Source organism: Choloepus didactylus, chromosome 23 (genome assembly GCF_015220235.1).
Source record: "Choloepus didactylus isolate mChoDid1 chromosome 23, mChoDid1.pri, whole genome shotgun sequence".
Classification (NCBI taxonomy): Eukaryota; Metazoa; Chordata; class Mammalia; order Pilosa; family Megalonychidae; genus Choloepus; species Choloepus didactylus.
The window spans coordinates 9,416,126-9,429,548 of record NC_051329.1 but is presented as its reverse complement, the minus strand read 5'-3'; the positions used below and the strand labels follow the sequence as shown (position 1 = coordinate 9,429,548).

Genomic DNA, 13,423 nt, shown 5'->3' with positions numbered 1-13,423 from the left:
TGGGAATTATTTCAAAATAATACAAGAGGCAGAATGGGGATTTGGATGACACAAGGTTGCTCATGAGTTAATGAGTGCTGAAACTGGATGTTGGGTATTATTCTCTCTACTTATGAATATTTCTAAAGTTTTCCATTATTAAAAGTTTAAAAAAAAGGAAACTAAATATTTCTGTTTGGATTTATAGGCCTACAAGAATGAGGGCAGGAATTTTTGTCTTGTTCTATTGCTCTGTCTCCACAGTGCCTAGAATAGGGCTTGATACATGGTAAGTGCTCAATACAAATTTTTTTTAAATGGATGCAATGAATATTTCAGTCCTTGTTGTCAGTTTGCAACTCCAGCTTTAGATCCTGGAAACCATATACCCAGGACAGAAACCAACCGTCACAAACCTATGTTCCAAATCCCCAGGGTCTGACACTCAACTGAAATGCAACAAACTGTTTCTGGATTTGATTGCTCCACTGTCCAACACTGAGCTTTGGGACCCTCTGACTTATTAATTAAGAGAACACCAGCTTAGGAGTCAAGAGACAAGAAAAGTAATTCAAAGCCTGCCAGAATGACCTGGGACTGCTGGGTAAGTGGTGCCCCTCCTCTGGCCTCAGTTAAGAATTGCAAATAATTCTCTGCGTGATTATGTGCATTTTCCCCATTCACTCTTCTGGGGGGGGGGGGGAGGTTGTCTATGAACCCCAAAGATGAGGACCTGTAGTAGATGATCTTTAGAATTCATGCCTTCCATTCATTCAGCAAACATTTATTGAGGGCCTGCTATGCTCCAAGCTCACGGGATCTAGTGAGGAGTGAGGAGGAGACAGGATTCCAGAGATCTTACGGAGATTATATACCAGTGGAGGGAAGTACAGTACACATAGGGAAGCAAACGATTTCATACAATGGTGACTGCCTTGAAGGAAATAAAACTGGAGATATTTCAGAGTGCCTGGGAGGGGGTATTCGGAGAAGGTCTTTCTTCAAAGTGAAGAGAAAAAGGCAGCCGTGTTCCGGGGAAAGGCAGAAGAGAGGAAACAGCCGACAAAGATTGTCACAGGATAGCCGGGCAGGAGCGGATCTTGAAGGAATTTGCTTTGAGGCGGTTGTCCCACTTGCGCGACAGGAACAGCGGTCCACACGGTCACCCAGAGCCTTAGAGGGCAGGAATGCAGGATGTATTCGTTGCAGTAACTGATAATGATAGTGTGAGATGGCAGGGCCTGTCTGCCCTTCCCCGCCCTGCCCGGCGACCTTGTCGGTCCGAGCGTTCCAGCGCGTGCCAAGGGGTGGGTGAGCTTTCGCTTCCCCCAAACCTCCTTTCTCCCTCCCCATCCCAGACACCCCAAATGAACGCAGTCTAAGTAGGACAAGCTCTGCAAATGCAGTTTGCAGACAAGCCTCCAGTCCTCCGAGAACAGAGAGATTCCGGAGGCGCAGAGGCACGCCCAAGGAGACAGCGACAGACCCTGGTGCCAAGACCTGCAAGACGTAACCAGACCTGGGGGCGGAGCCGGGGTGGCGCGCGCATGCGCCCCCGGACTGGGGGGGTGGAGCGGGCGCCGGGGCGGGGCCGTGACGTCAGGTGCGCGCGTGGCTCCGGCTGCGCAGGAACAGCTGGTGCCCCCCGAGGCGGCCGGCGAGCGGACGGGCGTGGGGTGCCGGGGCCGCGCCGCGGGAGCCGCCGCCGCCGCGCGCCGTCGCGCCATGTCCGGGCAGCTGGAGCGCTGCGAGCGCGAGTGGCACGAGCTGGAGGGAGAATTTCAAGAACTGCAGGTAGGGCCGGGCCACCAGGTCTCGAACTCGGGCTGCCTGCGGTGCCAGTGCCTTCACCCCCTTCCTCTCCCGGCCCGGGGGGCGGCGGCGACCGGGGCCCAGGGGTGGCCCCTGGCTAGGCCCTGGGAGCCGGGGGTCCGCGTGGGCCAGCCTCCCGCCCATCTCCCGGCGCTTCAGTTTCTCATCCACCTGGGCCGCCCGGTCGAAGCCGCCTTTCCTCGCCCTCGCCCGGGCTCTTTGCCCCGCGCACCTCTTTCGCTGCAGAAAGTTGGTCTGTGGCCTCTGGGGGGGCCTGAAGGGGCAGGTAAAGTGTTGGGGTTCAGGGAGACCCTCCTCTTCCTCCTCAGGGTGCCCCCCTTGCCCCCAACTCCCGGGGTCGGCTTTTGGCAGCCCACCTCCTCCTGGCTCTGGCTGGGCAGCCCTCCTTTTGCAGCTCCATTTTGGGAGTCGTGCTTCGGAGCCGTTCACCGTGAACCCCGAGGCTTTGCTTGGGAACTAAGGACTCCTATTTCCCGTCTTCGGAGGCCCCGGTATCTCTGGCACCGCTGCAGACTGAGTTTGGCGTTGTGGATGGCATCTGTCCGTTCTGACAGCTGGGTTACCTCACCCAGTGATAGAGGCTGCTCCCAGCCCTCACCCTTCTGGCCCAGAGCCTTCCATGGGACGGGGTGTGACCGGGTGCTGGAGAGACAGCCCTTGAGAGACTGGCACTGCTGCCAGAGGTCTTGGCAGGAGTGGTTGTTCCTGGTAGGCCATTCAGAGAGGCTTCAACTACATACTCTGGTGACCAGAGATGCCTCAGGAAGCTTTGGGATTCGCCAAGAGGGACCGACCCTGGCACCATTTTTGAAGATGGAGCTGTCCCCTCTCCATCTAGGGGATTGTGTTTGCTTTCTCAGGGGGTGGGCTCTATTTGCCTGAAATCACACTGTACACCCCCACCCACTCCTCTCGTCCCAGTTGGGGCCATGGTGTTTCATCTGTCACGGTAGCTCTTGTCTGCGGTTGGATTGGCCTCCAGCATCTAGAGGAGAGTGGGGAGGTTCCAGGGGCCTCTGTGGTGGGTCTTTCTACACGTGAGGTGGTCGGTCCCAATGAATGGGGAGAGGGGTGCTGGAGAGACTGAGCAAACGCTGAGGGCCCTGGAAGCAGCATCCCACCGTGTGTGGGTTGGGTGCCCTTTCACTCTGCCTGGAGCTCCACTGCCTTGCAGATCCCTTCCACCTCCATCCCAGGGTTCCCTTCTTAACGCTCTGTCCTCCTGGGCTCTGCGGCCGTGTCCATCCATGGAGAGGGCATTAAGGATGGGGAGTGGGAGAAGCAGAGAGGGGTGCTGAGGGGAGCTTTTGTTATTCATGATTCCTTTCCCTTCTCCTTCCTTACAATAGGAGGAGGAGGAGTCTTTAACACTTCAGAGCTGTGCAATTAATGCAGTTAACAGCAATTAGATAGCAAGTCTTGGCAGGCAGAGGCTCCAAAGGAGTCGTCGTATTTGTTGTTATGTTCTAACTTGATGTCTCCGATGCCAGGTGTGTTAGGGACAGAGAGGAATTAGGAATTAAATCTGGATTTTGCCCTCTGGTGCACAGCCAGAATGGTGAAAGGGCTGACCGAGAGGAAGTGCTGATGTCCCCAGTTCAGTTATCTGGAAGTGGGCACCTGGGGTGGACTGGATCCTGCTTTGGAGAAGAGGGACCCTGCTGGCAATGGGATTTGGGGGTCAGCTGCCTGGTCCGTGGCTGCTGATGGATGGAAGGCCACAGAGTCCTCGAGGGCCTGGGGTGGACTGGAGCAAAAACACCACCTGTGCCTGAAGTTCATGGATGAGAAAACGGAGGCTTAGACATGCAAATTGACTGAACTGTGGTCACACAGCAATTTAGGCGTAAAGTTGAGGCTAGAACTTAGTTCTCTAAATATTTTATTCAGAGGTATGTAAGTATGTAATTGTGTTGGGAGGCCCCTCTGTGGCCGCCAAATTATATGTGAGAACTCTGAACTCTTGAGATGAAAAATCCCTGGACATATGCATCTAATAAGTAGGGTTTACGTGCATGTGTTGGATAGAGTTTCAGACATGAGGTGCTTGTTGGGTGGCAGTGAGGTAACAGCAGTTAACAATGAGAAGGATTTTTTTTTTCCACCAGAAAATCCCCATCTATCTTTAATTTTCCTACATCTGCTTTTTTTTTTTTAAGTGTAATTTTATTGAAATATATTCATATACATGTGCTTCTGAATCTGGGGTTTATGGGTTTCGCATCTGTATTTCTCTGATCCCATTCTTCTTGGCGTGCTGTATAGGGTCCCTGTTTTTCAGTTCCTTTATAAATGCAGGGAGGAAAGAGGAAACCTACTTTGCAGACTCTAGAGAGTGTTTGGGGTTGGGGAAGGTGGATCTGAAAGGTTTTTGGAACGTTCCCTGCTCCCTACCCCATAACATCTCTGGGACTTTCTAGAGGAAAAGATTGGGGGTTTTTTTTTGTGTGTGTGTGTGTGTGTGTTTTAACTGTGCTTTGCATCTGTCGGGGACTTACTCAACTCCAGGGCACAGTTCGAGTCTCTGTAGGATCTTTGTTTACCCTGGTTGGGATTTTGGTGGTGCTGGTGAATCTAGCATCAGATTAAAACCAGCACGTGTTCTGGCCCCGTGGCCTGTGGCCTGACCACAGAAGGTCACTTACAGACACGGTGGCAGGTGATTTAACGAGCATTTCCTGCCTTGCATCACTGGAAACCTGACCCTGTCTCTCCCTACCCAGGAAGCAGGTGGTCCCAAACCTCCTTTCCCCGTGCTTGACCCCAGAAGGATGTCAATTTTGGACAACAGTTAGACCATCTCATTGTCCTTCCCAGAGAAGGTGCTGGCCCCTCAGAAAGCCCAGCGTATACAGGGAGGTGAGGGAGCGCTTCACTGAGGGGTGACCACTGAGCAAGGACTTGATGGAGAGGACAGATTGGGCCATGCGGATGTCTGGGAAGAACATTTCAAAGTAGCAGGAGTAGCCACTGCCAAGCCCTGAGGCAGGAGCCTGCTTGCTGTCCCTGGTAGCTGAGCAGAGAGGGGCAAAAGCCAGGGAGAGGAAAGGAGGTCAGCAGGGGCCTGTCCCCTAAGGCCCCATAGGCCATAGTAAAAAAAGATTTTAGCTTTTCCTTCTAACAAAACTGGCATCCCTCTGATTGCTGCATATAGAGTAGACATCAGGGAGGCAGGCAGCTCAGTATTTCATTAAACCCTTATGAAATAGATCCTGGAGATCCTGCTATCCTCATCCCATGGAGGGTTATGTCAGTTCCCCTCGGTCACAGGGCTTATAAGGGCTGGAATCGGGATTCAGACCCAGGCTGTCGTGTGCCAGAGTCCGTGCTCTTAACCACTACCCAAGGGGAGCTCAGCTCAGGCAGATCTGTGCCCTGGGTGCTGTGTTGTTGGCTTTTGTGTCTCCTCCATCCTGGGTTGCCCTGTGGGTCTCTCTCTTTAATAAAGTGGGTTGTGTGGACAGCCTGCAAACACCCCGTCTGGGAAATACTCATTTGTTCAAAGGTGAGTAATGTGGCCAGCAGACCCTAAAGTCACTGCCCCCCCGTGATGATCCCTGCCTTCTGGTATCTTCTGTCCTCGAGTGTGGTGGGGCCTGTGACTTGCTTCTAACCAATAAAATACAGCAAGGGCACTGTGCTGTCACCCCCATGATTACATTACGTTATATGGCAAGGATGATAGGATACCATTCCCATGATTATATTACATTACATACGAGTCCATCTTGCTGAAAAAAAAAAAAAAAAGTGGGGGCTGTGTGTATGCGGAAAGGGCACTGGACAAGGAGTCAGGGTTCCTGGGTTCCAGTCCTACATCTGCCACTGTGTAGTGTCTGACCTTTGGCACAACACCTCTCCAAGCCTGAGTTTCTTTATCTACAAGACCAGGGCAGCTCACCCTGTGAAACATGGTTTATCCCACTCAATCCAAACAACAACCCTGGTTGAAAGTGAGGAGACCGAGACTAGGATATGTTAAGTAACTTGGAAGTGGTGGAGCCTGAATTCAAACCCAGGCTTGCTGTCTCCTTCAGATATTATTTGGGTTCTAGAGGGATCCTGGGACCCTTAGGTCTAGAAGAAAAATTTTTGAACTTGCTGGGTCTCTTTTCATTTGTAAGGCACTCCTTAGTTCCAAGTTTAAGCCAAAAAGGGGATTCATTGGCTTATGTTTTGGGAAGTCCAGGAGCAAATGACTTCAGGCACGGCTGGATCCAGGGGCTCAGATGATGTCTGCATGTGCCCCTCTCTCAGTATCCCCTACACCAGCTTCATTCTCAGGCATCTCTCCCATCTTGGGGCAAAGATGACCACCAGAAGCCCCAGGCTGATGTCTCCCAACTTAGCAAACTGGTAGAAACAGAGCATCTTTTCCTAGTGGTTCCAGCAAGAGTCCCAGGCCTAATTCTTATTGGCCCAGGTGGGTGATGATGCTATTGTCCCTTAAGCAATCGCTGACACTGATCGGCTAGGCAGTAGTAAAAAAAGAAAAGGAAAGAAAGAAACAGGAAGAGGGATGCTGGACAGGCATCTTTTGGGGGTAGTAGAAATGGTCTATATCTGTAGTTCCCAAACCATATGCTCAGGTACCCCTGAGGAGCTACAGCAGGGGCACTGTGGGGTAATTTGAATATTGAAGGGAAACACAGTGACATCTGTCAGATGTCAGGTAAAATGCTAGCTTAGGGCATTTCACGGTTTCACATTAGATCACACTGCATTCTTTTGATGATGTCATATTTTGGCAAAGTTGGGTTTCTAGCAGTCTTTGTGATAAAAAGCAAGTTCTTTGTGAAAAACAATGTCGAACAGGAAATGAGGGTGGCCATGTCCAGTTTGTTTCCAAGGTTTGAGAATTTGTGCAGAGCCCACCAGCACAAACAATCTGCTGGTAAATAATTACAGTTATTTAAGAATGAAGTAATTTGTTTTTCAAATTTTATATATATATATATATATATTTTTTTTTTTTTCAAAAGGCTGCTATGGTGTTAGGATATAATACTTATGAAATATTTGACCTAAAGTTTCCATGAGATGATTACTGAGACACTAAAAGGCAGAGTGATCTGAAAAAGTTGGGGAACCTTTGTTTTATATCCTGGTTGTGATGATCTGTATTTTTCAAAATTCATTGAATTGTCCACATAACATTGGCGAATTGGTATGTGAATTGTACCTCAATAAGGCTGATTAAAAACAAAACAGCATCTGGTCTGTTACACACACTTCATCTCCTAGCCCTTTCACAGCTGAGGAAACTGAGACACAGAGAGTATATAACCCGATGAAGCTTTCTCAGCTAGTATGTGGCAGATTCTGGATTTGAACTCAGGCATTCTAACTGCAGAGCTTAGTCACTTAACCATAGTGTTTTGTGTCTTCCACCTTCCAAACGCTTGACACATATGCCGACACCCACTTACTGCTCCTGTAACAGACATCACTAATCAATCCTGGCACGTGACTCAGAATCTTTGCCAATACAAACTGCGTACATTTTAAGTTAAGTCAACTTGCCATACTTGGTAGCATGTCCATGGTGATGCGTCCTAGTTAAGTATAATTGAGATTTTGCAACCTTTATTTGAAGGTGATTCCTTGGAAAGAGAGCTATAGAACACTAATCTCTTGAAAAGTTACCATCAGGAAGAGGCACAGATGTAAGGCAGCACAATGTGGTCCAATTCTGGGTCCGTTGGAATCTGCTGGAGTTGCCCACCAACTTCCAGTGCTCCGGGGCCGGAGCCTTCTGTAAACGCTATGAGATTCCTCCGATGGCAATTCTTGCAGCAAATGTTGACTCAGGAGTTCTGACTCTTTAGTTCTGGGTCTTATGACTTGACCAAGTTGTGTTAAGGAGGTCTCCAGATGTTTCCCAGCCGTGCTGGGACCCAGTCATTAGTCTTGTGTTCCCACTGGGGCAGGATGCCAGGTCCCAGAGGACAGGAGAGGTGGCAGAGAGCTCCGTATCCGCCAGTGGAAACTCAGTTGTTTGTGTCTTTTATACCTGTAGAGGATGGAAACCAGAACTTCTAGTAGGAAAGAACTTATGGGGCATCCCAGCTCACAGAGCTGACATTGGCACTTCTCTCTCTCTCTTTTTATCTGTTCTACATTTTTACAACCAGTACCTATCGCACAGCTAAAAATTCAAATGGGAGACATGTACAAGAATTTCTGTAACAGCTAACAACTAGAAACCTGTGTCCATCAGGATGTGTAATTATACTGAATATCTCAGAGTGGCTATGAATAGCAGAATGAATAAGCTAGAGCTCTATGTAGCACCATGAATAAATCTTTAAAAAATAGCAACATTGTGCAAAAAATTGCAGGGGGTGTGTACAATAGGCCATTTATATAAGTTAACATTCAAAACAGTACTATATATTGCTGACTGATACATTTATGTGTAGTACAAGGATAAACAGTTGCAAGGGAATGATAAAGACCAATTTCAGTATAGTGGAGATTCAGGCAGGGCCCTGGCATGAAGCAATTAGCTCTTGCTAAGAGATTTCACCGAACAGAATTTAACGGAGGGGATATTTACTGAGGTGTGGGCAGGTTAAAAGGTCTAATGGGATGGTGAGGCACCTGGAGCTGGAGCCAGCCATCCTTAGTCCTACGCCCAAAGAGATAGGGAGCGGGGGCGTCCCCAGAGCCTGGAGGATGCTCACGCTGGGGAAGAGGAGATTTCCGGCACGGAAGGTTGCAGCTCTGGGCAACAGGTAGCAAAAGCAGGGAGGAAGTGGGAAGCACAGCTACCTCAGCCTCTCTTTCCTCCTGCACTTGAGGCTTCCCGTGGCTGCTGCCATTGGCCAAACCTGACCAGGAGGCAGAGGGCACGGAAGCCCAGGAGATGCAGTCCACAAGGTCAGCCCCCAGGTGTGGGGCGGGCGTGGGGTGTGGAACTAGCCAGCAAAGCATTCACTTTGGGCTGAGAATGGCAATACCATGTAGGAAGGGAACCTGGGGGGCTTTCAGCTCTATGTACAGTATTATTTCTTACATCGAGGGCAAGACTATGGGTGTTAATTATATGATAGTGTGTGTGTGTGTGTGGGGTATGCCTGCAGTAGTTCATAATAAGATATCCAGGAGACCAAAATAAATACATACATACGTACATACATACATAACCCAGCAGTACCAAAAGGAAAACAGCTTTCCAGGCTCAACGTAAGTTGTTGATGTGATTATGTCCATGCAAATGTCTTTTCCTGCAGAATTGAGTAGTACACAAGATTCATTTCTCTCTTGGAAAAATAAATCTGTGTGAGCATTTGATTTTGTACTGTCTTCTGGCAACATTTTCCTTATAATTATCCTCTTTCCCCTAAAGCTCTGCCTCGTTAGGTGTTCTGTCAAGTGTTAGTGTGTGTGTTTTAATTGGTCTTGGACGAGATAGTTGGGGCCTTGGGAAAAGAAGCAGGGGCCTGCTCTGTGCTGCGGAATGGAGTCCTTCCGCAGCTTCGTGTCCCTGCCTTGGTGCCCCCGGCATGCTGGGTTATTTTTAGAGGTGGTGACTTGATGTGGGAGTCAGTCAGGTTTAATACACGGGTGCTGCTGCGCTGTATGCAGAGAGCTGGCTCCCAGTTTTTTGGTGAGTGTCTCCTGTATTCCAGTGTGCTGTTGTCAGTGTATAGGAAGAAAAAGAATAGCTTGGCAGTTTGGCATTTTCTTAAAAAGGTAATGTAAATTTACTATATTACCCAGCAATTCCATTCCCGAGAGAAATGAAAATATACGTCCACCCAAAGATTTGTACGTGAATATTCAAAGTGGCATTATTCTTAATAGCCAAAAAAAATGGAAACAGCCCAAATGTGCAACAACTGGTGAATCAGTAAATAAAAGGAATTATATTTATACTTTATTTTTATTGCCGAACGACAGTTTAGAAAAATACTGATACCTGCTATAATATAGATGAACCTCAAAAACCTTATACCAGGTGAAAGAAGCCAGACCCAAACACCATATATTCCATTTATATGAAATGTCCAGAATAGGCAAATCTATAGAGACAGCAAGTAGAGTACTGGTTGCCTGGGGCTGGGGTTCACTAGTGGGCACAAAGGGTCTTATAAGGGTGGTAGAATGTTCTAGAACTGGATTGTAGTGACGGTTATACAACTTGGTAAATGTACCAAAAATTACTGAATTATATACTTGAAATGGGTGAATTTTGTAGTATGCAAATTATACCTCAATAAAATTGTTAAAAAATAATGGCTTAAGTTCTTAGTTTGGCAGTAAAAGCCCCAATATGGGTGTTTGGAGATCTGCAGTTTGAGTGTGTGTGCAGCCCTTTAGTTATGGACTTGCGGAAGGAATCATTGAACCGGGCTGCAGGTCCTTGGTTTCGGCATCTTTAAGGTGAAAATGCCCTGGGCAGGATCAGAGTAATGGGCAGTCCAAGGTTTGTGGCTTCTCATCTTACTGGGTGTGGTTATTTACCCAGAAGGAAGTCTCTGTTCTTTGGCATATTCTTCTGGACTCTAACACATGTATCTGAAATGAAGACACTCAGTTGAAACCGACCAAGCAAACCAAGCCAAAGACAACACAATTCATGGGCTCCTGTCATTGATTGGAAGTCTGAGGTGTGCTGCCCTCAGGGAGAGCTGCTCCAGGGCTCAAGTGAACTCAGTAAGACTTGGCCTCCTCTGCCTCTCGGCCCTGTTTTCCTCTCAGCGGTCCGGTTCGTTCTCAGACAGGGTCCCTCCGACTCCCCGACTTTGGCAAGACAGCCCTCGTGGCTCTGGCTCCCATCCTGCTAGCCTCAAAGCTGGTTCAGAAAGTTTCTCACTGGTAGCAGTTCTGATGAAAGCCCCACAGCTGAGCTTCGCCCGTTCTCAGTGGCCATCTCTGAAGCACTGAGATGGGTCAGGAAGCAGATGTTCTGATGGGTCATTTGTCCTCTGAGCTCCTCCCCAAATCTCAGGGCCTGACTGTGTGTGGGGCGGGAAGTAGGGGGAAGGGGTGGCAGCGATGGGTGTCCAAAGAAAATATGGGGACATTTACCAGGAGGGCACTGGCTGCCTGGTTGGCAAAAACAACAGAAGGCCTCCATCTGGCCACACGGTTCCATTTGAGGCTCAGGGCCAAGGTTGAGTGGATGTAAGGGAGAATTGGATTGCCTCAGTGTGGCTCAGCCCTGCTCCTGGAAAAAGCATCTCAAAGCACAGGTCCACCCAAGGGTCTGTTGGAGACATCTTCATGTTCAGTGGTAAACCAGGGCCTCGGAGAAAAGACAGAAATTGTATTCCCTCTCCCTGCCACAACTGCCTCATGGACAGCACATCAAGAGCCAGCTGTCTAGAGAAAGTGCGGATCCAGGAAGTGATTTAACAATCTTCCCTACTGGTGTGGGAGACGGCATGGTAGAGGAATGCCCTTCCATGCAATAAGATCCTTGTTTCCAGGTCTCCCCGCATTGTGCTGTCCTCCTCAGCCTGGAGTCCAGGTCCGGAGTGGACTAGGTGTGTGGCCTCCGGGATCGGATCTCCCCTGGGAAGTGGCTTTGACCAATGGCAGAGAGAGAACCGTGGGGAGCAGGAGTGACACCATATGTGTGGGCACAAAATTATGAGAAAGCCCATGGACTTCCCGTTCCACATAATCTGATGCTTTAGGGTCAAGCAGAAAATACCACCAGTGGGGCCTTAGAAAAGTGCCTGGAAAAATGTTGATAATGCTGAGTGTGGCTGAAGTGTGGAAGACTGTCAGATGCTCTGAGCAGGAGTGTAAATTGGTACAGCCAGTCTGCGGGACAGTCTGCCAAGGTCTATTAAAACCAAAAACATGCCTGTGCTCTCTGACCCAGCAGTGATACCTCTCTTCTCCAGGGACTGTCTTCCTCAGAGAGATGCTTGCAGGTGTGCACAGGGAGTCAGTGCAAGGATATTTTCAATGTTGCTTTGTTGGTTATGGTCAAGAGTGGAAACAACTGAGATATCCAGCAATAGGGGAATGGTTAAATAGACTGTCGTACTATCCATAGCATTGAAATATGGTCCACCGCTCCAAAGAACGAAGTACTTCTGTAGATCCTAACTGGGAAGATCTTCAAGAGATATTGTTGGATGAGAAAAGCAAGTTGTAGAATTGGATGTATATTCTGATTCTGTTAATGTATTTGAAAAAAATCAAAAGTTTGGGTTTTAAGGTATAAGCTATGCTGCTGTAACAAACCGACCCCCAAATAAAGTGGCTCAAATGAGGTAGCTTCTTTCTTTCTCATGTAATAATCCAGAGGAAGGTTGTGGTGCAGAGTGAGTGGTGTTCCAGTTATTTATCTTTGCATTAAACAAATTAGATCATGCTGATGGAATTTAGACTCGGCACAGTGGGGATGGTTTGAGTATGCTTTATGATATCTGGGGCCTTAGTTGGGAAGACTTGAATGGCTGGAGGTAACTCAGATGGCTGGGAACTGAAATCATCTTGAAATTTATTTTTTTTGTTTTTTTCTTTTCTTTTTTACATGATGCGGAAAGAAGAATCAGCTGAAAATATATTTAATGAAAATTCAAAAGATTGTTTAATTTAAGAGGTACATTTTTTTGTTTTGGTTTAAAAAATTTATTTTTTGTTCTTTCTCACAAATATTTTTGTAATATATAAACAAAATTTCTCATTTCAATCATTTTTAGGGGTACAATAGCAGGAGGTTTCTCTCCCCACTCGTCGGGCAGCTGGGCTGGAAAGACACGAGGCCTGCTTGGCTGGGGCTGTGGATTGGCACGCTCACCCAGAACTTCTCCCTGAGGTCAGGGCTCCCACACAGCATGGTGCCCTCGGGGTAGCTGGACTTTTGCTCCCAGAGCAGATGTCCAGCAAACAAGCCAGAGGCAGCATGGCCTGTTGCGACTTTTTCTCGCAAATCACTTAGTGTCACTTCTGCCAGATTCTCTTGGTCAAACCCGTCACAAGCCTGCCCGGGTTCAAGGGGAGGGAACAGACCCCACCTCTCTATGTGAAGAGGGTCAAAGAAGGGCGACCGTGTCCCTAAAGCCATCCCGGGTGGTAAGCTCCACCACGTGGGTCACCCCGGGACCCAGGTTGGTTTGGCTGGGGAGGGGAGAGTGGGCTATAGCTTCACATCGCGTGGCTTCCACCCCTGGTTTAAAGCTCACTGGACCCGTTGGCTGCTGTGTCCCAGCAGGGGAAGGGGGATGCTAGAGTGGAGGGCAGGTACTTCCTTACAGAAAGGTGTTTGGAGCTTGCACCCATCAATTCTGCTTGCGTCGTGTTGGCTAACTCGTAGTTGTGCCGCTACACCTGGCTGCTGGGAAGGCTGGGACATGTGCCGAGCTACAAGTCGCTGGGGTCCGATTACTAAAGGAGGAAAATGAGAGTAAGTACTGGGGACAATTACTCTTTGCAACAGTGTGTGTTCTATATATGTAATATGTAAGACTATGGCACATGGGCCAAATCCAGCTTGCTACCTGGTTTTATATGAACAGTAAGCTAAGAATGATTTCTACATTTTCTAAATGTTGAAAAAAAATTAAAAAGAGTAATAGTACTTTGTGAGGCTTGAAAATTACATGGAATTCAAATTTCAGTGTCCATAAGTACAGCTTTATTGGAA

At 48.3% G+C, this 13,423-nt stretch overlaps 1 protein-coding gene across 1 annotated transcript in view; it reads left to right on the top strand.

Moving 5' to 3' along the window:
- Positions 1-1,636: 1,636 nt before the first annotated feature.
- The window catches only part of TMEM120B (transmembrane protein 120B), a 39,693-nt gene continuing 27,906 nt past the window's right edge, over positions 1,637-13,423 (top strand). The window contains exon 1 of the mRNA XM_037816788.1: positions 1,637-1,773. Coding sequence (XP_037672716.1) covers positions 1,705-1,773 — 69 coding nt within the window. The 5' untranslated portion in view covers positions 1,637-1,704. The remainder of the gene's footprint in view (positions 1,774-13,423) is intronic.